General features: G+C 36.1%; 1 protein-coding gene across 4 annotated transcripts in view; it reads right to left on the reverse strand.

Annotated features, from left to right (window-relative positions):
- TMEM131 (transmembrane protein 131) overlaps positions 1-27526 on the reverse strand; it is a 96995-nt gene that overhangs the window by 27723 nt on the left and 41746 nt on the right. For 3 of the 4 annotated variants that reach the window (XM_084287113.1, XM_084287114.1, XM_084287112.1), the window contains exons 5-20: positions 23217-23340; positions 22215-22331; positions 21260-21382; positions 20028-20108; positions 17089-17239; positions 16945-17001; positions 15896-15957; positions 10392-10500; positions 8286-8394; positions 7774-7927; positions 7501-7671; positions 7025-7135; positions 6804-6938; positions 6251-6355; positions 4986-5072; positions 82-234 (exon numbers count right to left, since the gene is read on the reverse strand). In XM_084287113.1, the coding sequence (XP_084143239.1) occupies positions 82-234; positions 4986-5072; positions 6251-6355; positions 6804-6938; positions 7025-7135; positions 7501-7671; positions 7774-7927; positions 8286-8394; positions 10392-10500; positions 15896-15957; positions 16945-17001; positions 17089-17239; positions 20028-20108; positions 21260-21382; positions 22215-22331; positions 23217-23340 (1849 nt within the window). The remainder of the gene's footprint in view (positions 1-81; positions 235-4985; positions 5073-6250; positions 6356-6803; positions 6939-7024; positions 7136-7500; positions 7672-7773; positions 7928-8285; positions 8395-10391; positions 10501-15895; positions 15958-16944; positions 17002-17088; positions 17240-20027; positions 20109-21259; positions 21383-22214; positions 22332-23216; positions 23341-27526) is intronic. The other variant, XM_084287115.1, reaches the window with a different exon arrangement.

Raw genomic sequence — 27526 nt, forward strand, 5'->3', positions numbered from 1 at the left:
GAAGGAAGAAGATTTGACTACAGGACACTTGTGCTAAAAACCAGAATTCGTGAACTTGTAGAAATAAGGCAAAGCACAAACCTTTGATTTTTTTCCTGGCTCTAAATCTTCTTTATTGCTTCTTAGCCTTTTATAATAAAACCTTACATCTTCAGACAGGGAGCGTATGTGTTGTATTTTCACTTTCTGAGAGAAGGAGTTCATAATGTTCAGGCTCTGGTGAACTACTTTCCCCTAAAGAAAAGAAAGGATGAAAAAGGCTGCATGGCAAGCATCTTCCCTAGCATATATATTTATGTAGACTGGCAAAGACCACAGTAGAGCGGCAATAAACTCAGAATTTAACTGTGCTTTCTTAAAAATGCTATTTGTAACTTTATGGTAGGTTTCTGTGAGTTAGACTTCTTCCTTCATCTGCTTTCAAATACAGTTCATCTCTCTTAAAAAGTACAGCTTAAGGGTTTTGGAGAACTAGGACAACAGTTCTTAATCAAATCATGCTTTGAGAGTGCCAGAGCAGAAACATTTTGGTTTTCTGAGCCCCCAAAAGAGAAACAAGCTTCTTTTAACAGATCTAGGACATAGTTACTACTAGTTAGGAATTATCTTAACAGAGCAGATGAATGAAGCTCCAGGTTATAAATGCTCCAGGTGAGAGACCATTTTAAAACACCCCTTCCTTTCCCAATGAAACTAGGACACTAGGCACTGAAACTACAACATTTAAGAGGAAAACAGTGCATGTTTTTTCCCCACCAAACCCTGCAACTTCTTCTAAGGCAAACATTATTTTATCTTTCAGATACAGAATGTAAGATTTCATAGTTTATAGTATGTCATGACCAGAATCATTGCAATGCTCAAGCTTTATACTGCCCACCCTTTTTAAAGCTCACTCCAGTGTGACCTCACTTGTAAGTCACTGATTCTGTAACCATATTTTTCCTCTTATCTCAAAACCAGCCGTGACAAGTATATGGCAAACAATAAATAAAAGAAGTGAAAGGCTACTCAAGAGTGGTGACCGGTTTTCCAAACTGCATAAAACAAATAGAAGATAGTCCTAGGCATTTAAATTTGCTTCTAACAAACGGGTTTTAATGTTCCCCATAAACCAATATTCCAGTTGTGGTTTGTTGGTTTTTATTTGTTTTGTTGGTGGTGGTTTTTGTTTGTTTGTTTGAAATAAATTTCTCAAGTGGGAAGATGAAGAGATGAACTTTGCAGGATCAAAATTAAACTGTGGTCTCAGGAAATAATCACATACTGAAACAGTTCTCAATAGCAACAACTGAAAAAAGAAATGAGACAAGAATAATACTCTAAACAGTATAATCCTGTTAAAATGAATAGGAAGCAGAAATTATTATGCCTGAGCTCCAACTACAGAATCCTATGAGTAACCAATTTCCACCAACTGGGCAAGATAAAGGTTCACTAAACAATGTAGAACAAATGAAAAGTAGTATACTGAGACCCTTACACAGAATATCAGCAATTAGACTTAGGTGCAGATACAATAAAATTATAAACAGAAACAGACAGCATGGGGAACTGGGCAGCCGCAGAAGAATTACTTTTCTATTCATTTCTAGGACGTAAGTGTTACTAAAATTGTAGCACCTAGCTATTCCTGGATGTTATAACTGTCAGATTTCTCTACCAGAAGATGGAACTAGAAGAACTAATTCTATTTTAGGCTTATTTTCATAAGTAATAGAAGTATTAGAGAACAACTAGGTGCAAGAGTATCATGAACTCAGTGATCACAAGTTTAGTTTGCCTTTTTCTTTTTTGGATTAATTGCAATCTGCTTTCAGTGTTCTCAAATATCAAAAGAACTAAGTGATCAACTAACAGAAGTAGTTGGGGAAGCTAACTGCTCTGAGAAGCTTGAGGCCTGAACTCAGAAAAGAGTCTAGAATTTTGTCAAAGGTGATAACACTCTCTGAATTTATGCTCTCAAACAAAATGCAGGAGCTCAAAGGCCCCCTGAATGAATCATCTTGTGAAAATCTAAGATAGATCTGTAAGTTACTTAGTCATTCTATAAGGATGAAACAGAAGGTTAGAAAATTACTCCTTTATGACTCCAAATTTTTCAGACCAGTTTATTGCAGTATTCAAGAAGAACAAAGATATTGACAAGAATTAGTATGTATTAACTAGGATGCAGCATATAGAAATTGCTTAGTCTATGGTGAAAGAGAAATGAACCATTAAGTTATTTTTGTTTATCAAAGACTCATGGAGCAGTTGATGAATGAAGTTAGAGATAGAAAAGTCAGTGCAATAAATATCCAGATAATGGTGAGGCTGTACAGTAAAATAGGACACACAGATAAAAGATAAAAAGTGACAAATAATCCCTGCAACTGTAGGCATGACTGTTTGACCTTGAGAGTAACAACAGACTTTAGAACAATTTGTGAAGCAGATTAAAAAGGGAGATGGGCTGGGTAATGGGACAAATGTAGCGATGATTTACTGAAGTCCTGCTGCTTAGCCTGTCTTCCCCTGATGAGCCCTATTGCATTACTTTTTCAAAAAGTAATTATTTATCTACTGAACAGGAGGGAAAGCACTTGATAAAATAGCACTGAAAAGGTACTATTTACGAGTACACAACCGGTAAGATCAACAAAAGGTGCTATTGGAAGAAGAGGTGATGAACAGGCAGTGTTCTAAGAATGAAAAAAATCAGGATGAAGTAACTCCTATTTACTCAAGTTTACTAAATACTGGTCAATGAATATCTTTTATTAATTGCTTTGATACCAAAAAGTAAGAAGAGAGAAAAGTTTATCTTGCAAAGTTAAGAGGCATTTTCAGAATAGGAGGAAGAGCAAGCTGGCATACAGATTGACCTACTGAACTTGAGTAGGGAAAGTAGATTGAATTCAATAATTGCAAATATGAGATTGTGAATTTAGAACCTCTCTGTTCGAAAAGGCAAAGCAGGTAGAGGAGATGAAGGCCTGTATCTGGTCATGGATCCCACAATAGATTAAGACTATACAGGACAGACAAGGAAACAAAACCATATTTCCACCAATATGCGTTACCTGAGGTATACTCACTAGAGATAATTAAGACTTGCAAAAAAGAGTGTGGTAAAACCATACTCAGATGACAATGTACAATAGTGATCACTCGTTAAGAAAAGAGACTGCTGAAGATGAAAGATTAGAATGATGAGCAGGGAAAAGCACAGCCTGTAAAGCAGAAGAAAAAAAAACAAACAAACAAACCCTACCTCATGGCTTTTTAAAAAAACAAAACTATCAACAGGAAGCCACAGCAGAAGCACTGCTCTATACTAATGTCAAAAAAAAAAAAAAGAGGAGGGAACTAATTAAACTCAAGTACAGGGATGACATGGAATCAATGGTTACAAAATGACAAGGAGTAATTGTGGGCTGAAAATGCAGGAATGTTTGCAGCCGTAAGTGCAATCCAGGAGTAGCTTCTTAGTAGGAAGAAGGAAGGCAAGTGCCATTACTATCAAATAAAAGAAAGAGTGAGAACCTTAAAATACTGTAAAAATGCTTAAAGAATTAAAAAAGGGCCAGAGGAGATCTATACCCTTATTTGAAACCAAGAAAAAATGGGAAAAAAATTGTCCTGACTAAAAACAGTGCTGTGACAGTGGGGTTACGCACTGAAGGGAGCCCTGAAACATATGCTCTAAGCTAAACTAAGCATGAAACAGAATGTGTTCGCATAGACAAGTCATGTGAGCAGTATACAAGAGACACCTGTCAAATAGGCACCAAGCCAGACATTGCTTCAAGTATTTGTACAGTGTAGATGTGACCAGTCTGTTCAGGAAGGTGCTGTCTATAAGACGTTGATCTCAAAGTGACCTGCAAAAGACAACTCACTACTGACTGCTTGCTGGAATGGGTTACCAAATACAATTTAAAGGTACAAACCCCTCAGATTCAGAATATAGTCAGACAATAGGAGCTGTTTTGTTGTTCTGCCATAACACACTCTCATGTCAAGTATTTTTTTCCTAAACCTGCACAGTAGTCACAGCAAAAACACTGGAGAACTATCCCTTTTTTGTATTGCTGCTTTTTCAAAATATATTTAAAGTAGTTCTACTATTTCAGAAAATTGCTCAAGTAGTATTTCCATCCTGCTGTCTGTAACTCCTTTTGCTACTTTTCTTTTTTGGCTTTCAATCTCTCCCCATGATTTTCCATCATAGTATGTTCCCTACTCATTATAAAGTCACGTGAAGCTCTGACTTCAATGAAATACCAATTCCAAAGTCAACATCACTCAATTCCCCATGCATCTATGGTGATGCTGAATGCCCCATAACAGAAAGGTATTATCTGGTTAATAGCTTGGTGTCTGTAACCCTTGGAGTCTGTAACCCTAAGCAAAGACTCTGCCTTCAGCACTCACTCAATAACCACTACTGCAGGAGCAGGGATGAGAACAGCCTCTAGATACTTTTGCAGACAGTTGTAGACCCTCAGAGTTTTCTTGCTTTCATGTTTGTGTACTCCATCACATACCTTCAAAGGTATCTACTTTCAGTGTGGAAACAATACAATAATGCCTCCACAGAGATCAAGGAATTCTTACACTGAAACCTCAGTTCATTAGCTAGCTTTGCTCTTTGGCATTACACTTCAGAAATCTGGAAAATGTCTTTACGTAATTTTCTCAGTCTTTGTGCTAATACACACAGTAACCACAGTAACTTTAGAATGAAGCTGCAAAGAAACAGTTTTGGGATCATAACAGTATTCTAAGATCTCATTCAAGTGCTCAGTAGAGGAGAAATAGGGATAATTCATGCTTGGGACATGAGGGGGAAAAAGTGACAAACAGAATCATAAATAAAAACGAATCTCTCCAGTAATTTGACATATTCAAGACGAGAAGATCTCATTCAAGACGGAGATCTCTCTTGAAAAGATAAATAAAAATATACAATAAGTATTTAATGCTGTGACCTATCTTACCGGAAAAGAAGGTGGAAGAAAAACATGTTTGGGGGAGCAAGTAAGAGAGCCTACAGCAATCACTGCCTTCACCGGTATAGTTAAAATCTGGAAGAAAAAAAAAAAAAGGTAAGTCGAGGAAAAAATGTTAATTTCAGCTTTCAAACATCTCTTCCACTTTTAAATTGCATAGAGTAGCAAAACCTGAAATTTTACAATTAATACAGCCTAGGCTATAAACACCTTTAAAACATGGAAACACAGATCAGGATTTCAACATTTTTGAAACAGTCATTTCATACTGTCAGGGAGCACGCCTTTGCTCAGTCATACTTGGCATCATTCTATGTGGAACACAAAAGCAAAGTTAAAATAAAAGCTCTCCAATGGGGCATTACACAGGTCTCACCTGAGTGGAGCTCACTCTCTTGAAAAGCAGCAGGATGACATATTTAAACTGCATTACTACAAGGGAAGAGAAACTTCCCCAAGAACATTAGAAGTCATGATAAGACCTTGAAATAGAAGTACACTTAGAAAAGGGAGAGTGGAATAATAATAATTAGCAATAATAATATCCTTACTGGGGATGGTTGAAGCTGAAAATAGAAATAGAATGATTTGCAGGGAAAAGAAATAAAAGGCTTCAGGCTCTAAAACTGGAGAGTCACATACACATGTGGACACAAAGAAAGTTCAAAAATCTCAGTTTCTATTACGTATTGGAAGCACCCTCTCCTACAAAAAAAATAACAGGAAAGGGATATGAAATTCAGGATTAACGGGCTGTTCTTCTCTCCCTTACCAACTTCAGTTCAAGATCTGTTTTCATCAATTGTCAGCAAACTGCAGTTTCTCCAAAGCAATTTTCACATAGGGTTTTGACAAAATCCCTTCAAAGTTATAGCTCAATTTCAGTTACTGACAATGTACTAAAAAGTAAATTATAAGTATTTCATGTAAGAAGGTTCTTGCCTTGACGCTCAAGAACCCCATACTGTAAAGCATCAGGTGATACTTAAATGGAAATTTCTGAAAGCCAGATGAAAAGCTTAATATAAGTCATTCTTGTTCCTTATGGGAAGATACAGAGTAGCTACAGAGTAGCATTACTGTAGTTCCCTGCAAGAGTTAACCTGCAGAGTTAACTTGACCTCCAGATGTTCCTTTCAGCCTTGGATTCTACCTGATATTACAATCTGTCCATTAATACAACACTTCAAAATTCACACTTAAAAATTAAACACTCCATTTGGACAACACCCATGAGTATACAATAAATATACCTCATAATCTGTTGTGATCTGTACAGCTCCATCATGAATTCCTTCAAGTTCTTTTGCTATTAATTTTACTCTAAACACAGCATAATAACCTGATGTTAGTATCACCTGTAAATGGCAGAAAAGAGAGTCATCCATTGTATTTCATTAAAAACAAAAAGAAATTTCACTAAGAAACACATCCAACCATCACTTATTTCCTTGAACTGAATCAAAATCCAATTGAAACAACTTACAGTGGTAAAAATAAAAATTCAGACACAAATATTTCTAGTGCTGATAAATTCCACTCTTCCCTAATTATAAGCATCACTGAGTTTACAGATATAACTCTCTGAAATTCCTTTCAAATTCTTACCAACCTGAAAGTAACACTATCACTTGAAATATATTACTAATAACTTCAAAAAGTTTACATGCTATATCTTACTGAATAATTCTTATGTAATAATTCTTATTCTCCCTATCCCTTGCTAAAATTAAATTAAAAAAAAATGCACCTTTTTATTCCCCTCCAAAATCTAGCTTTAAGCAATATATTCAAAGAATTACTTACTGAAGACTGATCAGATGCAGTAGCATTTTGTAGTTCATGGTGGTTTGCGATTATTGTTGTTCTGTTTCCCTTTTCAGTTGTTAGGAGTTCTATGGCCAAACCATCCCCTATAATATGCCAACTTTTTATAGCCAGCTTAAAGAGAACAAAAAGGTACTGTTTCAGTAACAAGACCAATGTAAAATTTTTAAAAGGCAAGCTAAAAATAAACCCATCCTTACCTCTATCGGATTGCTGTTGATGACTGCAAATAAAATGCTGGTAGCTTCTGTTGCACTCAATATGCCAAAATCTATAAATCGTTCCTCAGTTTTTGGAGGCAGTACAAAGTACTAGAAAGATTGATAAAGGTATTTTAGCATATGTTAAATATAAAATATGCTCAAACTGTACTAAGCTCATTAACAAATTAATAAGTCAAATGCAGGAAGCAATACTGTGATAACCTCAAAAGTCTATACATTTTCTACGTATAACTAGAGGGAACAAATTTTTTTATTATTATTATTTTTTTATTTTTAGCAATAACAGAAGTTGCTTAAGGACAGATCTGGTGAAGTGGGTGACATTTTCCATATCTTTAAAATCTGTTGAAATTAAAAAAAAAACGCCATCCTCCCATAGAAGCAGAATAAAGGAAGTCACATGAAGATTGCCTCTAAGTATGCTGGAATAGCTAAAAAATGAAAATACTTACATCTAAAAATCCTGTGTATGCTCGGACAGGTAGGTGAAATTTAGAAGCATTGGTGATAAGTAAAATATTGTTATCTATATGAACAGATGATGTGGAAGGCATAAAATGAAGTGTAAAAATATATCTGGATTCATTAGGTGGAATTAAGACAGGTTTGCTGAAGTTCTGGACCTAGATCAGTGAAGAATGAAGATCAAAGTTAAAATTTAACAAAGTGCAGCATGCTTAAACATTTACTACTATGTTAAAATGTTCAACCAAAACAAGACTTACTTTAAACATTGGTTTTGCTTCTTCTGGTAACACAACATCATGTATAAGGACTGCAAAATTGAATGTGTTTGTTAAATAGATTGGCCTTTCCACGGACTCAGAAGCACTGTCACGGATGTGGAAGAGTGTAGCAGCATGATCAAATCCTAAGTACCTATTAAAAGAAAACAGTATGAAAAAAATGAAAACTTCAAGTATGTATGTATTTTTAAAATACATATGGAAAATTCAGGAAAATTTCCAATGTCTCATCTAGTCTTCAGCTACTCTGAAAAACAACTCATGCAGGTCACTATGAATCCAAGCCTTCAAACCAGTTTGTGTGTTACTGAGACTACCTCAATTATCTGTGTAAAAACAGAAAATTTGTACCAGTAGTTGTAGTTCTAAATTAGCTCCAGATACAGAAAACACAGGTACCACCTCTTTATATTCCTTCACTCCCCAAAAAGGCTGATTTTACCTTCTATATCAGCGTTTAGTTTTTGAACAATGTTTAACTGTAAACTTACCCATCCAATACTTCTGCCTGATATGGAATTTCAAGCTTGGAGTAGCTCTTCTCTTTTGCTTTAACAGTTATCTTCCCAGAAGACTGTGATGCCTTTTTTGCTTTTGATGCTGTAAAAGAATATAAGCCATCCATCAAGGTAGATTAGCATGAGTGAAAAAATAAAAGCAAAGGACTAGCCCAAGTACCACAGAAGAGGAAAATGGATCTTAATGAAGTTTCAATAAGCATCTGACATGGAGTGAGTCTTGGAAGTAAGAGATCTGAATTCATCCCCCTTATACGAGTTAGCTGACATAGCTAAGACATTGCCCTGGTTTTGTCTGGGACAGAGTTAATTTTCTTCCTATTAGTTGGTATGGTGCTGTGTTTTGGATACAAGACGAGAATAATGTTGATAACCCCTCAATGTTTCAATTGTTGCAGAGCAGTGCTTACACAGAGCCAAAGACTTTTCACTTTCTCGTGCTGCCCTGCCAGCCAGGAGGCTGGGGGTACAGCAGGAACTGGGAGGGGACACAGCCAGGACAGCTGGCCCAGGCTGACTGAAGGAATATCCTGTACCACATGCTCAGCGATAAAAACTGCAGAGAATTGGCTAGGGCTCAGCAGCTCAAGGACTGACTGGGCATTGGTTGGCAAATAACACAGTAATAGAAAATATTACTATAGAACACAGTAATAGAAATAGAATCAGAATCCATGCAAGAACCCAGACCACACAAGTGCCAAGAACAAAACTGACAGGTCTCTTCCAGTATCACAGAACAAGCAATGTTATCCTGATGGCAACATCACCAAAAAAATCAAGATTCAAATGCTGGTTAGTAAAAATCTCCAGCCCCTAAAGCCCCTGTATGTAGTAGGACAGCTGAAAGAGCAAATATTTATAGCAGGCGGCTTCACTGAAAATAATGCAGTGAGCAGTTTGACTGGACTTTTTTTCCACCTAACAATCCTTTCAAAAATCTACCATGTGTTAGTCAGTATGTCCTCATACAACTATTCCTTGCAGCTGCAAAATTCGGACATATTACCACCTCAGGTTGACAGAGCTCAGCTATTTCAGAATTTAATATTTTTAGGCTAAGGCATATTTAACTCATCTAATAAACTGTAAGCTATTCAGACTCTGAAGTAATAAACAAAAGTGATAAATCCTTTTGATGCATACAAATTCTGAAATTACATCTACACAATTCCTACTGCATCTATACAATTCCATTTTTAAGCAATCCAGGCTGAGACTTACAGCACCAACTAGTTAACACAGTAGCACCTGAATAGGTCAACAGCATTCTGACAGTTGATTTAAATCTCTAATGAAAATGGAGGTCCCTTTCTACAAAATGTCAGCATAATATTTACAGTCACACTACGTAGGAAGGAAATGAACCAGCACTTCGTTCATAAAGATGTAAATGAAAGTCGGTATCAAGATATCTATCTTTGTAGGAAAGGTAACAGTGAGAGGTTTTGCCACCCTCACCTGCCTTTTTCTTTAATATGAATTCAAGATAACAAATAAAGCTAGCGTTCACAGTAAGATGCTCAAGCATGTGACAGAACCCTTTTTCTGTGGGCATTACAATATTTATGGGGAGAGGGTGGAATAGTATATTGCATTCTTCTTTAAACTTTGTAAAGCTTGAAGGGTAATCTCAGGGATATACTGTCCTTTAATTTACATTACTGTGAGGAATGTGTCTTTGTTAGGATTTCTCAAAAATACGTAAACAGGCATTTTAATAGGTTAATAATACTTTTTTAAAAAGGGTGTCTTAACATAAGAATACCACTTATGTTAAATACAATCTGATGTTCATTTTTCATATACGCACATATAGGATTGCTTAGGAATCCCCATTCTTCTCGCTATTAGTTAGTTATCAGTCTAAGTTACCAGCCAATTGTGACTTCAGAAACAACTCTTCAGAAATAATGTTGGAGGAGATGTAAAGAGGTAAAATTTTCCAGAGAGGAAAATTCCATTTCCTCCTCAAAACAACAATTACCATTTTGTTAAGGGACCGGAAAACAATTCATGAAGTTTCAGGAAGTATAAGAAGCATTTGATGAGTTGTAAGAGGAGAGAAGCAGTACTTACCATCAAAGCTAATACTTGCGACTTTGGTATATTTACTTTCAGAGGCTTTCAACGTAACTGGCTTGAAATGTACTGTTATAGCTTCATTCTGTGGTGTAGGTCTAACACTCTGTAAAAAGAATCAAAATATGAAGCACCTTTACATTTATCATTGTTAACACACTGTGTAGCCTTCAAGTACCTTTCAAAGTGATACAACTGCAAATAGTTTTTGCACAGTTACTACAGGTCTGTCTTCCCTATAACAAAGCCCAATTACAAGAGGTTTTAGATACTTTTTTTCAGGTCCTGAAAAATCACTCAATATTCAGGAAAGTGGGCAAAAGAGAACTCTCCTTGGGAACACTGGGTAAAGTGGCAGTATAGCCAGAAACACAGATGAAACAGAAAAATATATATATTTTAAAGTTAAGGTTTATTTTTCATTCTTAATGCCACAGGGTACAATAGCTACAGGCTATTTGTTTCTGCTTCATTCATTAACAAAGCTGTTAGCTGACTTGTATAATTACTGGTGATACATTCAGCTCGTCTCAGATCCCATGCTAAGTCTGCAAAGCTGCCACAGGAATAAAAAAAAGTATATCTATACAGAGAACAGTTTTGTAAATCTGAGACGATGTTCACTTTATAAGAAAAGTTTTACAACATTGCCTTTTGTAACTGAGAATTATTGTTTTAAACTAAACGGAGAAGGCAAACTGGGCTGCAGCAGGATTACAGATTTTGAGTATCAATATCTGAAGAGTCTATGCTGATTGCTAGCAAATTTTATCTAGATTCCATGGACAGAAACTGGGCACAAAGCACTTAAATGCTCTTATTCTTATTTTGCATAAAATTGGGATGGCTGCCATGATTCCTCCTCCCCAGCTGTCGTCTTCTGCTGTAAGAACAGCTCAGCTGCTCATGTAGCAGCTGCTAAGCTACCGCAAATTACAAGACACTGCACTAAGGAAAGTGAAATGAGTGCTGGTTTACCTTATGCTACGCTGCAGAGGTTTAGCACCTGCTTCATCAGCAGCTGAGCCCTTCTTGCTCAGGGAGGAGAAAGGCAGAAAGCTAGTGCTACATGCCAGTTACAGTTCTTCCAGTTAAACTGTTCTCAATTGTAAATTAAAGTCATAAAATTTTGCATACATAATTAACTTCTGCTACATTATATAACTAACACATGACCCTTAGAGGAAACAAGCTGCACTGCTCTTGTAGCTAATGAATAATCTCTGTTTGCTCAATTAGAGGATTTTGTATTTTGGATTTATAGCACTGACCTTTGTCAACCACCTGCATACGCACAGTGCAGATATTTGATACCTCTTGTCATGAGTTGATTTATAAATATCACAATTTCTTTTTAATGAAATCCATATTACAAAACTGAGATCTTGAGGTATATTTAAAAAAAACTTAAAAGCAGACAAAATGGAAGTCGCGGTCAAGTTCATAATTTTTGCATGGCTGAAAGGATAACCATTTTATAGCAGCTTTTTTCATACAAATGGCTGTTTTTGAGTTATTAAAGTTTAAAAGGATGCTGATTTCATTTGGCAAATCAAATAGAAGATACTCAAAAGGATAGCCTGTTGTCAGAAAAATGACTAGTTTCAGAGGTTTATTTCATAAAGTCACAAATATAACAAACCTAGGTGGATTTACTCAAAATATCCACAGCTAACGAATTTAGTTAAGGAAGTAATTTAGCACTGTTTTGCCAAAAAATTCTTAACTTTATCAGCCACATTTCTTTCTTGCTGCTTGACTACATGCTACAAAAGAGGGTAGATTTAGATTAGATATAAGGAGGAATTTCTTCACTCAGAGAGTGGTGAGGCCCTGACATAGGTTGCCTAGAGAAGCTGTGGCTGCCCCATCCCTGGAGGTGTTCAAGGTCAGGCTGGATGGGGCTTTGGGCAACCTGGTCTGGTGGGAGGTGTCCCTGCCCATGGCAGGGGGGTGGAACTGGGTGATCTTTAAGGTCCCTTCTAACCCAAACCATTCTGTGATTCTATGATACTATGAACAGAAATACAACACTACGACAACTAAGGGAAAAACAAACTTCCTTAATAATCCTTCCAACTTTTTTTCCTCAAATTTTACCCCATTTCATATAAAGCCCAAGCAAAACTTGTTTCCTGAGATGTGCCTTACGAACCATCAAATATGGACTCCTAAACAACAGATCATGAGAAAACATGCAAAAAAAGTTCCACTGAGAATCTAATACCACCAATTTTCTCAGAAAATCTCCAATCAACTTCTGCACAGAAAAATTATTTCAAATACATGTGCTTCATCAACATATGGTCCTTTCATGAAGTGCCCCAGCTGAGCTTCAAGACCCTGTTTTATGAAAATACATTCAATATCTAGCATAACAGTGGAAAATGTGGACCTTAAACTTTCTGGATAACATGAAATATGGGGGAATATTTGTGTAAGTGCTGGCAGTTACTGGGGGAAATTTATAAGGTTTAAGGGCTCTGGGGTATACCCATTCTAGTAAGACAAGAGTATGAGCTGAAACGTGTTCATCATACTGTTTACCTGTCAGCAAGCTCCCAAACATAGTTTTGCCTCATCCACCTACCATATTGCTCTAAAGACTGAGCAGGCCATACAATTTGTCTTACAGATAGTCAAAACAAGACCACTCCGGTGCAAGAGGAAAAAGGGCTGTAGATGCAGGCAGCACTCTAAGGGTGGTTCCGTTAGTATCAGAACAACCTCTGTGCTGTTTTATTCACTTTCACAGACAATTACTTTGTCAGTAATAACCTGGCCTTCAGTTTAAACGGGGACATGACTTAACTTCCACAGGAAATGGAAACAGAACCATAAAGCAGCCATCCAGAATTGCCGTGTGCTGAACTACTAGATTTTAATCTTTGAGGTAACTTTCCCTTGATTACTTTGAGATGCATGCACTCAAGCAAACAGACTGAAAACATATCTCTGAAGTAAACTATTCCTCAAAGGTTGGTAAGAGCAATAAAAAACCTATCCAAGTATTTGTGATGAAAGTAAATACTTTCCTATAGAAGCACTTTTATTATCGAACTGATAGAACTCAGCTTCAATATACAGCTCACAGCTGTCCTCAAGTTCCTGCTGCTTTATGCATGAACATGATCAGCAGCTGGAATTTTAAAATGGGCCTTTGCTTTTAGCAATCAAATTGGCTTAAACTGCCTCAAAGGAACATAAATTTTTTGTTCCAGAGAAGGGAAAAATTCACATGATCAACCGTCTAGATTTATTAGACTTTTGACAGCATGGCTTAATTGTTGCAGCATGACAACAGTTCATACATGAAATGAGCATGACGCTCCTTAATAACATAGAAAACTCTAAAAAATGCAAATAAGGAAGTTCTTATAAAGAGTTCTAGAACTCAAAAAAGAAAGTCAAGTGACTCACTATTATTTTCCTTAACCAAATTGTTGGAACACAGCATGACTAAGTACTTAAAGGCAGAACTACAACTCTGGCAACACTATTAGCAGTCTCTCATACAGATGACCTGAAGATATTTAGTTCCTCCAGCAGCCAGATTAAATATATGCTAAATATAGCCCTGGCCTTTTCTTCTGACATTAAGATGAAATCTGTGACAGAACTCTGCCTCACAGCTTTTAAACTGTAGCTCTAAAGGGCCAGAAATCCATTTAAGCCTTCCTAGAAATAAACCATTTGCCAGGTTCTTTCCAAAAATGCTTTACTCTTACCTTTTTGAAACTATTTGATTGGCACAGCAGTCAAAGTTCACACAGTGCTTTAACTACTAGGAAGGTTACACAGTTCACAAACTTCACAACAAAGTTGTACCTTAATGAGAAGAACAGTCGACTTGGATGTGCCATATGCAACACCAAAAATGCATCATATTTGTACTTAAATGAGGTAACTTTATCATCACAAAATTAAGTCCTAAAGCCCTTCAAGATCTCCAAATTCACCCCTTTGATACACTGTAACAGAGTAATTCATCCAGAAAAAAAAAATATCTGTCATGACCTGTAGAATGGCCTACAGTCAATAGCCCTAAGACTATAGTTTTAAAAAGTGTAGATTTATTTATTTTTCTCTGGAGAAGTATGATTTAGGTTTTAAGTTATCAGATATCAGAAGTGATACTGGTGACTTGAATATAAAGTTATTTGTGTTGCACTCGCAAGTTATGTTAGCCACTTTACAAAAAACATGGCAAATCTATGAACATGGGCATGATATCAGACAGCATACATCGCTTGAAAAGCTGCTTAATGAATTCACCAATCCTCTGATTGTAAGAATTATATAGAGATCTTTTTAGAGGAAAACAAAGACAAACTTTTCAATTAGAACATATTACCACACTCCATTGGAGGGTAGTTCATAGCTTACAAGGCCACAAGGGACCATATAGGATCATCTAAGCCTCACTAATGTAACAAAGAGCAGGACTTCCATTAATTAAATTCTCTTTGTACTATACTATGAATTTGTCTTGACTTGAAAATTACCAGTGAAAAATAACTTAGTAAGCATTGCAATTGACTATCACTTCAGTGGAAAGCTATCCTGGTTACTAAACGGGTGTCCTGTTTCTACTGTAAATTTGTCTCACCTTAATGTCCTGTATCCTGTTTTATGTTTCTGTTAGACCTCTACCATTAAAATATCATTCCCTACAGTTATAGCTATAAGCTTCAAAAACACAGTAATGCTCTCCAAGAGCTCAGTAAGAAACCTTTGCCACTCCTTCAGTCATTCTTCTGGCTCCTTTGGTTTCTTTTCAACACTTCAACATCTTTTGAAATGCACCAGGACAAGATATAGCTAACCATACAAATAAATCTGGAGAACAAGGAAGACAGGAGGAAAAGGAAGAATAACTGAGAAAAATAGAGGACACAAAATTGCACGGGAGAAAGGCATGAATGAATGAGGGTGGACCATGAGAACACAGCCAAAATTCTGTAATAAAAACAGAAAGCAGAAAATCCCAAAACTGGAATTCTGAAACTGTCTGTACTTTATATGCAGCTGCAGTGATCTCACTGGAAAGGGCTGTAGAGTGTTCTCAGGACTTTTTCTTATTTTAAGCTACAAGAGAGATGGACTTAAGAAAACAAGGGCCATTTCACAGTCTGCTTCTGAAAGCTACTCTTTGCTTATCTTAAAAAATTACATTGGACCATCACTTTATACACTCTCATAGAGTCTCAGTTAATCTCTCACATGCTGAGCTGAGTTACTACTCACAAGCAGAAAAGCTTCAATAGGCTACGGTATTGTAGACACAACCTATTATATGCTGTTGAAAGAAGGCTATGAAGCAAATTAATTTTACCATGCATACACATTATTTCTAGTCCTACTAGTAAGTTATATTTTAAATCACACATCACCTAGCTTCTAATTCTGAACACCATATGATGAAACTGGAAATTATCAGTGTTTAGGAGAGGAAGTAAATCCAAGTAGAAAGTTTCAAATTGAAAGGAAATAAAACTTACTGTAATTGGCACATCTTTTGTTCCTGAATTTAATAAATGCAGATTTAAAATTTTTGGCAGATCTGTTAAAGAACAAAAAACATACCTGGCTATTAGGCTATATTAACATGAAAACCTTATACAAAGTCATCTGCACTAACTAATTCCTCATGTAAATCCACTGTTGTTCAGTGTTTAAAAGTGAGATTAACATGATAGCACAGCCAGTCAAAATTGCTAGCACCAAGAACCTGACACACTTTAAAACTGTATTTTTGTATATAGCAGGTATTACATGCTTCAGTTAACCATTCTTATTTCTAACTCATTAAGAAATGAGCTGGCTAAAAACACTAAAATGAATGATTTTGCCAGATGCACCCATGTTCAACATAGACTAATCTTATTTAAACTTTACATGTTAACTAAGCTGCATGGAAAAGTACTTCAGAGGCTACCTTGCAGTGTTGTGTTTTTTTTTTTAAATGATATAAATGGACTATTTTTCATCAGTAGTGGCAAGCCCTTTTACAGCTTCAAAAGATAGCTTCAGTTTTTACTATTTTCTGTCATACACATACAATTTTTCTGATTTCACTAAATATTAACTTACGATGTAAAAAAAATTTAAAAGTGCTGTTTACACATTTGCACCAAAAAAGATCAAATCATAAACAAATGTAGTCAAGTTCATACACCTTTAGTGTTCCCTGTGTCTGAAAGTTAAAACTTATGCAGATATAAAGCAATCTTTCAAAAAAAAAAAAGTTCACAAAGTAAACTGACAGCAGTTTTCAGACAACATCATGTGTAACTGTGTAAAACTAAGGTCATTATTAGACTCATAACTGGATGTGCAGACTGCTGTTTGCTTGTACTCATCTCAAGTGCACTCGAAGGTGAATACATTTGTGCACAGTTGAAATGGTATTATCCTATTTTTGAAACTGTCTCTTAAAGAAAAACACAGTATCACACCACAATGAATCCTGAATAGTACAAAGATAACCCATCTTTTTTTCTCTCCTCCCTCTTTACAAATACTGTTAAGTGATGAAGTATAGTTTTACCTTGTGTTCGTAGTGTACCAAAATCTAGCATTTCTGTTGATGAATAGATTCCTGGTGCTTTAAGAAAAAAAAAAAAGTTAACTTTAAAAAAACGTCTTACAAATTAATTAAGCTGAATAACTTCAAAAATGCTTTTCTACAAACCTGTTGTAACCTCTACCTCAACAGGGAGAATGATAAATTCCGTGCTGTCTGATGCATTTGTTTTTATTCTAATGAATGCTGTATGATTATCTGCTTCTCTTGATGAAAAGCTGGCTCTCATCACTCCTTTTGTTTCATAGGGAGGAATTTCCTAATAAAATATTCAAAGCACATCTGTGAGCATAGTAATTACAAAAATTGCTCCCACACCAAAAGAATACAACTTAAGTATAATTGTATTAAGAGAAAAAGCTGTAATAGCAGCAAGAGATAGGCTGTATGTCTTTAAAGTAACCATTACACTTAGTTAGGAGAGTTCTTTCATTTAACATGACACTGATTAAAAATAGTTAAAACAAGAGGACTTTCATGCCCCATTGGTTTAAGTTCTACTTATTAAAACTCTGGCAAAAGGACAGTAGATTAAATAAATTGACAGAACCTATCAATAAGAAAAATCCAGTGACAAAAATGTTTTGGAGAACAGTAACATCAAACGTTGCTTTTACACATTGTTTTTTCTCTAAAGCAGACACGAGGCATACACGGTTTCATACACATATAGAAACACATGTCAAAACCATCTAGCTAAACTCAAATTAAAATAGTTTAGAATTGCAAGTAGCCAGAACCTTGTGGAGTTGAAACACTAACACTGCATGCTGTTCCTCTCCATATTACGGAAGGGCTAGAAAGCTCAATTTTTTTTCCAATAGAAGATGAAAACCTTGATTTCAAATTTGAAGCTCCCTCCACTTCAAATGCAAATAAATATAGTAGAAAATTTTGATGAGTAGCCTTTGCACCATCTGATCTTTCTTCAGCTGACAGCTTTTTTCTTTTATGTTTTTGATAAAGGAAACTGGACACAATTCATATGGGTGCTGATTGTCTTACACATCCCTTCTGTGCTTTCTGTAGTACAAACTCATTATCAATCCATTGAGGAGGTCAAGCCATATTTTGCATGGCATAATGACTGTAGATGTATTCTTTGGAGGTGTCAAATATCAAAGTAAGTACATCTAACTACTACTATTTGATGAGGCCTTAAACTAAAAATTATACAGACCAGTCTAGCTCTCAAGTTGTTTCACACTTATTCAGAGACTTAACATAATGCAGCAGTTTATTAACACTTCCAAGGGTGTGATTTGACTCTTTCACACGCGTAACCAGCAATCCAAGGTTTGTCAGATCCCTGAAGTACCTTTAAACAGTTATCACAAAAACACCCCTGCATATATGGACTGCTCTGTCCAGTCACTGAAGCATTTGGCATCAATGCAATTTGACACAACAATGCACGCCCATATATCAAACTATCAGCATCATATTTCAAATCATTTCTTCTACTTTGTGGCTTTTTCTTACTGCAATGCAGCTCTTGACATAAGCGATGCAAACTTTTTTGAAACACCAATGGTTGATATGACAGCAAGGGGATTAACGCCGAATAGTACTAATCTGTCTTTCTATGCAATACACTGGTAGCTTCCACATGCGTGCCAACACTTGTTTTAACTGGCAACCTGGCCTGGGGAAGCTGAAAAAGACACTCGCTCAAGAAACAGAAGTAGAAATACAGCAGGCATTTTAAAGTTTTCTGTGCTTTCACTAGTGGTCCTAACCACCAAACTGGTATGTTAGTTACCTACTTAATGACGACTACAGAATTCAACATTCCCCTTATCTTTTGTCAGTGATCTTTACAAGCAATGTCATTTGACTAAAACTGTGTCAAAATATTAGGATTTAAAAAAAAAATAAAAAAATAATGTTTACTTGTAACTCCCAGCTTTTGTTTGATCCTTCCACTAAATTTTTAAAATACTTGCAATCTGCAATGCCTACTCACTTGTTTGTATTTTCTGCATCTAAAATTAAAATGCTGCCATTATCATAGACATCCTCCAGAAAAGTCAGGAATTAATTTTTGTAATCTTTCTTCTTGACTTACTTGTAAATATCCTGGCCTTACTCATTACAACAGATATAACAGTCAGTAACTATAATGATACACTTGAGGAAGAGACAAGTTTTGGAGGCCAATGACTTTCAGACACAAAACAGATGTCAAAAAAAAGCGTAACTTTAATCACAGAGGAATATAGGTTTCATCTCCAGTTGGTTGTTGCCAAGTTTCTGATATACAGCACAAAGCCGAACTTCACCTTCAGAATGCTTCCAAAATTTATTTGACTTGAGGATATCAGTATGTGCTACTTCAAAACTACATTAAGCAAAGAATGCAACAAAATAGTTTTAACAGGCCAGACCAAGTGTCCATCCAACCCATTATTCTGTCTCCAGCAGCAAATATGTAGAATAGAGTAACTGCATGGCATGCAAAGAAGAATATCCTGCAGAACAGTGTCTGGACAATTTTGACTCATGATTCAGGGATTTATTGTAGCTGGACACAATTTGTTTTATTTAATAGTCCTCAATAGGTTCTTCTTCCTTAAGTTCATCCAGCTGATTTTTCAACCCATGTAAATATTCCTAGCGATTTACTGGAAGGACTTCCTCAGTTTAAAAAAAACAAAAAAACAAGTGTGTTTTCTCCATATTTGGCATTTTTCCTGTGGGCTAGATCCAGCTCACAAGCCATAGGAAGGACTACATTGCCCTGTATGTTCAAGTGGGTGTAATTAATCCTCTCATTTGAAAAAAGAGCTTAATGCAGATGACTTCTTGTAATTCTTCCTTCAATTATTCTTGTAATTTGTGTATTACGTATTATTCTTGTAATTCTTCCTTCAATTCCTATTACTGTGCAATTAATAGACTATGTTATTGTTTCACTTTTCATGGGCTACTTTTAACAATTACGTGACAACAAACAAAGTTGGTAAAAACAAACAAATCCTAACAGTGTATCAAAATAAAACCTCCTCAAACACCTGTAATAGATTCTGCAAGACATTACTACTCACCCATAGTTTCCTTGTACCTCCTTGTTGACCTGTTGGAAGCTCTAAATGGAGATCACCTCCACTGGAATACATTTCTACCACCTAGGGTGGACAACAGGAAAAAATTTAACACTCAGTGTTAAAGGGAGCCTGTTTTAGCAATCAGATATTATGATGTGCAATGTTTGGCATTAGCAACTATTTGACCATCGCAGTTTCTCATAAGTTCCCTTTCAACTATGATAAAGCTACTGCTACACTTTATCTGTTGTCTGTAGCCTTTTACAGTTTGTAGATCATTTACTGAACAGAAGCACAACTTCATCAGCAGATTATTCATTTACTTGTTTGGTTAGGTTCAGACATTTCAGACATTTATCCTGCTTAATACAACAACTCTTGCCATTGCTACACTGTAAAGACACACTGTACTATAAGAAATTATAAATCATAGAATGGCTTGGGTTGGAAGGAATGTTAAAGATCATCTAATTCCAACCCCCCTGACATAGTCAGGAATGCCAGCCACTAAATCAGGTTGCTTAAAACCCCATCCAACCTGGCCTTGAGCACTTCCAGGGCTGGGGCATCCACAGCTTCTCTGGGCAACCTGTGCCAGTGCCTCACCATACTGAGTGAAAAATTTCCTCCTAACATCTAATCTAAATCTCCCCTTTTTTAGTTTATAATAGTACTATATTGTACTTTGCAGCAAAGTCTAGAGAGAAATTCATTTTGTTGTATTCATGTCACCGGTGAACCTTTCTGGCAGTATTTCTCAGATCAAGAGAACATTCTTTATTCGTTGATTAATGATAAAGCTCATCACTAATAAAATAGTGACAAAACATGGATGGCCACAACAACCACCTCCCTATATCAATGCAAAACAAGCAAAAGGGAGCTAAGAGATATGCCTGGATTGAAAACACAAAATCTATTTTACTTTGTTTCATTATTTTTCTCAATTACCAGTGAAGTTTAATTCTTTGTCTTGCAGTAATTACAACCATTTTTAAAATGGGAATTTTATAGTAAAAACTCAATCCATCGAACTAAGGAGATCCACGAACATAACCTATAATTTCTAGAACTGATTTACATTTAAACAGAGAAACATTTATATAACCTATAAAATTTTAAACATCCACAAGTAGCTTTACAGTTCAAAGAATTTTAAGCAATACCACAATAAACAAAAGTACAGTCTAATATTGTGAGTATAAATGAGCGTTTCCTGCTCTTAGGCTCACCTGCAAAGGCTCACTGTGAGGGTTATGTATATTTATTATAGGAGAAAAACTGCTATTTACAGGAACTCGTGCCCCAATAAAGGGGCGCAAACGATAGGGGTTCGGTACTCCAATGCCAAACACCTGGTTCAAAAAAAGAAAAAACAAGCTTCAGTAGCTGCATGCAATTGTCGTAGCACCTATTATAAATGCCGACTTTAGTAATCTACCTCTTTTAAATGAATTTTATAACATACTTCTAACCGAGCACTTAAAATCAGCATCATGCTAAAGCACTGAAATAAAACTTGTTTCGTTTACAGCAAACAAGTATCTCTCATAGCTACTACTTACTTACGCTGACATATTTAGAACACAGGAAGTCAAAATACCACATTTGTTTCTGATACTCTGAAATAGATAGCAACTAAAGGTTAAAAAGACGTGAAATATCCTTTAATGATACCAACATGGAACAAACTACCCATATGGGAAGGGTTGTTCCTGTAGTTTTCTGAATTTTGCCATGTAAGACTTATCTTTCAACAGCAGGATTTCTCTCATTTTTCAAACTCTTTCATCTGCATGGTTTATCTTTTTGAATTTCAAGTGAATAGATTTCTTTTTTGCCAGCTTAATGAATAAGATTGTCTTGTCATTATATCAGATGAACACAGAGCAGAAGAATGAGCTAGATCACTGCAATTAACTGCTCAAATAACACACAAAAAAAGCTGTTGGAAGGATTTAAAATCCTATATAATTCCAGCGATCTGGCTTAACAGTACCGCCCTACAGATATTTGCTGTGGTATTGCATTACAACAAGCAGCTGGGAAGAAAACTTCTTCAACTGGGCTGAAAAATATTGTTGAGCAAATATCCTTGGGCAGTTAAATACACAGTAATAGATACAGTGGAGGCTGAATCACACTTTACAACTTTTTTTCTGAAAGAATGTTCTCTACTTCTCTTACCTGATAAGTAAATACCCCATGGTTAGAAGTGTTAATAAATAAAGTATTCTCTACATTTCCCACTACTCTTGCGAGGAAAACTACATCGAAGGACGTATTGCCTCCTGGAAGAATTTTCTGGAAAAAAAAAAAACAAAAAGAACAAAACCGTTTATTGAGATCATTGCACCTTGCACATGAATAAAAAATTTTGTGCTACAGAAGATTTCCATGTGTTCTTTATTGAACACTGAACTTAGAAAGCCTGTTAAAGATTAGGAGAAAAAGCATGTAATAAAGAAAACAAAACAGTATTTTACAACTAATGTCTAGTGCAAAATTATATTTAACCGTATTTTTAAGCTGAACTGTAAATTCAGAATTCAATCTTGCACAGAAATATTTTGGACTGAGTTTAGAGAACATTGGAGAATGGCAATTACAACTGAACTTTATGGAACCTGCTAAACCACAGGCCCTACATACAAAACTGAAACTAGATGACTATGTCTGACATTAACATGGTTAAGAGTTAACCCTACTGATACCAAGCTTTTCAACTTGCAAGTTCCTGTGACATGACTGTAGTAGTTACACCTGCATTAGGGTGACTGCTTCAGGCTAATGGCACCTCACTGGACCTACAATTTTCACAAAGACTCTAAGAGCAGCATGTTCCTCTACATGTTCTCAGGTACAGTACATTTAATCGTCACTTCAGCAACAAGGGATGTCTGCTGTTAAACTCTGTGTGATAGCATATACTTCCACCTCTGACAGCACTCCTATAAAATATATTATTTCTTCTCTTCTACTAGGGTTTGCATGCGTTTCTACACTCAGGTCAAATTTGCTTGGTAACAGTTTTGAGATCAAGAACCAATGCATCTTAAACGCTTTAAGGTATGTAATTATTGCAATAAGTAGCAATAAGTAGCTCTGTTAAAGAAGCAGCAAGGCAAGCAGGAATCAAGTTCACTTTCAGGAAAAAAAAAAAGAATTGGAAAAAGCAGAATAGCTTACCCTATTTTGAAAAAATGACGCATGAAAATGCGATGTTGTAGCAGATATTGATACTAATGTAATTGTTTCTTCTGAGCTAGGGTTATGTAGGTAAACTTTTTCCATTTTTGGCATTCCAACCGGCCTGTCAAAAAACAAAACGTTTTAGAGTTAGAATTCTGGAAAACAGAAAAACACAACACTGGGCTTTGCCCCCTTAAGGCAGATAGGTACAAAGCAATCATAAACACTGATAATAAAACTTTGCATTAAATGTTGGTGTTTTTTTTTTTTGTTCTTTTCTTCTGAAGTAATATGCATATTGAATCTTAAAGACTTAGTTTTTCTGTTCTCTTATGGATTACTTTTTGTGAAGGTCTACTTAACACCTTATAACTTGGTATTTATCCAAAAATAAATGCTGTTTTTCAGGTTTCTATTTCACAATCAAAAGAAGCAAAAATTTCTATTCCTATGGTAGAACCTTCAAATAATCCTCTTACTTCAAGCATTCCTTCAGTGACATCAGTATAGATGGACTTGAGCATTTTATCTGCTTGGTAACTGAAAGAGTCCCATAAGCCAGCAATTTCACAGTTAATTCATTGTTTAGAGAAACCAATCATGCCTTAAACAAGTACTTTCTGATTCTACTGACAGAAAAAAATTGAATGAAATGAAACAGCTCAACTCCTCTGACACTGAAGGAGGCTCTTTCAGCCTCTCCTGAGGATCAGCTCTCTGTTCCCAATTCTCACTGCAATTTCTCATGCTCTCCAGCTGAAGACAAGTTCCCAGCACCTTGTTGCAACTCTCGCTTGCCATAGTGCAGTTTCTCTTCCCCTGACCATGCTCAGGAAGCTTTCCAAGAAGGGGAACCCATCCTCTTCCTCTATTACATTGTGCTCCAATGAGTCTTCATAAGAGGAGCTTAACAGCCAACACCAAAACCAAAGCAGAATCATTCCAGCCAACAACAGCAGCAGGAATTGACAGAATATGAGGTAGATTTTGAGCACTGTATTACTTAGGAGCAACCTACATGATGAGCACATCACCTGTGCTCTCAGCAGAGAACTACCTATGTACAGAAAACCTAGGATCAGAGTTGATTTAAGTACCACTTTTTAATGATGTGTACGTAACGTGTGAAATAGCACAAAGCCAAGAGAATCGTGTTGAATGAACTGCTAATACTGTTCCTGTCAGAAAGGGAGTGGGGAAGTAAAACCCATTATTCCTGGAAACATTCCAAGTGCTAACAACCTCTTAAGGCCTGATCACTTTTCCTGTGCTGAGAAGAGGTGAATATAAGTCATATAAGTATATTTGAGAGGCTAAAACCTATAAAAACAACTGGTAAGCAAGCAGTCACTTGACAGACACCACAGTTCACTGAACTTCAGATTCCAGACTAAAACACCACATTATAGGTGAAAGGCAACAGTCATTAAAAAGGAATTCTATTGCCAAGACGACCTTTTATTTTACTGTTTTGTTGACCATTCTGATTTTGTAACAAGTCTAATACTTTGTTTTCCTCAACTGTTGCTTTCCTTGTGTACTTTAAGCTTGATGTTAGCCAAATATACAGAAATATGAAAAACTTTGCTTTACCTCGATTTTACCATGTCTGATAGAGGAAAAAACTGGCAATGTGCTCCAGACACCTTTCATGAACCTACATCCAAGGCAAAAACCAGCTAAGGGATGCTCTCCAGGCACAACCACCTGCACAAATACAGTATTACCTGGTGCCAAGTTTTACAGAATTTCCTGGAGCAGTCACAGCTAGCACATTTCATTGCGAGAAGCTGGTACAGACACACACCTTCAGGCAAATGTGAATTGTCAACACATGCAAGATTTTGCTCCTGATCTTTTGTCTCTGCAAAATGCTAGGTCCACCTACACTGATAAAAAACAGATACATCAACCTGATACATTCAACGAGAAGATGGTAATTAACAGTGCTGAGGTGCCTGTTCAAATGGGTAAATAAAATAAGCCTGTGTTGATGTTTGTTTTTTTTTTTTACTGCTGCACCTCAGCTCTTTCCAATATTTGAGTTAGCATCTGCAGTACACTGTAAGGACGTCTTTGTAATGGCATTAATTTCTACTCTAGGGATCAAGAGGTAGATTGCTTTAACTAAAGGAAACCAGCTACAGCGAGAAGTTGGGGAGACAAGTCCTTGAGCTATTGGATCAATCTTAACGTGGAAAAATATCTAACTACTCGTTATAAAGCAAACATGGATTGAGAAACTGTCCTTTTAAAAGAACGACTACCATTTTTTCTTATTGCATATAGACACTTCTATAAAAACAGCCTAACTTACAAAAACTGGTACCAATCCATTTGTAAAAAGCAAATGAAGGAAGTTCAGCAGATATATTCTTTCTCTTCCATCTCCTACTCTTTTCAATGAGACTAGAGAGAGAAACGAAGTCAACCAAGAGCTTCCCACTTAGATTAGGAAATGCTTGGAGTTACCCCTGGAGACTGAAAGGGAATGCCTTCTGCACCCTGCTGTTAAGAAAATGCTAGCTCCTCACATGAAGGAAGCCTGTGCGGTGTTCAAGAGTAGGGAATTAGTGAATAGAGCACTCTTCCTGTTTGACACAGGACTATACACATCGCTGGTTGAGCGACCCATGCATGCTACTTCACTAACTGAAGTTAGAGTAACTGAAGCACGGGAGTTTGAGAATGCAAATACGTCTCATTAACTGAGAAAATCAAAAGAAAACAGAAGGGATCTATATACTAGCCTATAGGCCAATTGTTTCTCAGCTACCAGATTATACCACCTTATAACAAATCAATAAAGTTCTTTTCTATTACACTTGACAAAAAAAAATGCACCTATGTAGCATACAAAACAAAGCAAATGCCCCATTTTATATTAGGAATGCAAGTCTGATCCCATTAGAAGCATCATGATTTTTCCAAACAGTTAGCAAAGCCCTGTGTTCAAAACACCACTAGTTGAATCCTAACCAGGAATGTCACCAGCTGTGATTTGAATGAAGTTAGTAGCGTAATAAGCTGTTGTTTGCTTTGGCAGCATTTCTACGTGCAAACAAAAGCAGAGGTGGATCTGGACTAAATGGCAATTTACTGTCAACAGTTTCGTACATTTAACCAACTCCAACAGAAATGAAAATTTATTTTTTTTCAATGTTGCAAAATTAATCTAACAATCTCAACTTCTCGTGAACTTGAAGGATATCAAATGTACTGTATAAATGCTTGGCTGCACATTATAGGTACTTTGTAAGCCCTTTCACCATTTATAAATATACCTGTTTGAAATATAAGAAACAATTATTACTTACGACATCTAATGATTTGGATAAACACTTCAGTTGATAAAATTCTCTGCTATTTACTGTTAAGAGATGAGAGTTCTTGAAGAAAAGAAATCAGTTTACTGATTTCCCAGGTTCTTTTTTTAATTTAAGCCATACACTTGCAGGAAAGTCTCAAATATTCGAGCACTGCCAAACAATTCCTTTCAAGGCTATCTGAAGCATTCAAAGACGAAACATCCTTCCAAGTACTACAGCTCACAGGTGTGAAAATGCTACTAAATCCCCCTAAGCAAAATATTTTAAAGAAAATGCAAAACAAGATTTTTGATAAACAGAAAGCTGAAAGACAGTTTTTCAGAATACTGCCCTACAACCAAGAAAACTTTGAGCAAGGTCCCATTCTACAAACAACGTGAGCACTGCAAGAATGCCCATCCACCACAGAAGCACACTAAAAGCATCTTTTCACGTATTACCATTCATTACTCTGAAAAGCAGAGGTAGCAAGACAACTTCAGCTTTAAAGTAATTTAACATTTAAAACCTTTGATGGTAAGCAGTTCTAGCTTATATTGCTAGTATCATAAACTTCTCAATACCCAAATACTCCATTATCAGAAGTTAGTTCTGCCAAAAGTTAATCACGAAGAACTTATTAATTTTTACTTTTGATATTGTCGGAGTTGAATTAACTCAGATGAAAGCAATGTATCCAGATTTATCAAGATTCAAGTTTTATCACAAAGCCGGTGCAAGATCAGAGTGCAAGCTACCCAGCATCAGTAGTCTTCATCTAGATGGGCCACCTGCAAGAGCTCCAATATGAAGAAGCATGCCAAACAGAGAAAGTCATATAGGTAATGACTGTCCTGCCAAAGCAACCAGCTCACAAAGTTATGGAAGACAACCCAATGGTTACTCTTTTCACAGTAAAAAACAGGAAGTTCTTGTATTAAAAATAAATCAAAATATAAATCAAGTATTCCACTTAGTCTAAGCAGTTCCCTGGAGCAC

The sequence above is a fragment of the Netta rufina genome (assembly GCF_964035555.1).
Source record: "Netta rufina genome assembly, chromosome: 1".
Lineage (NCBI taxonomy): Eukaryota > Metazoa > Chordata > Aves > Anseriformes > Anatidae > Netta > Netta rufina.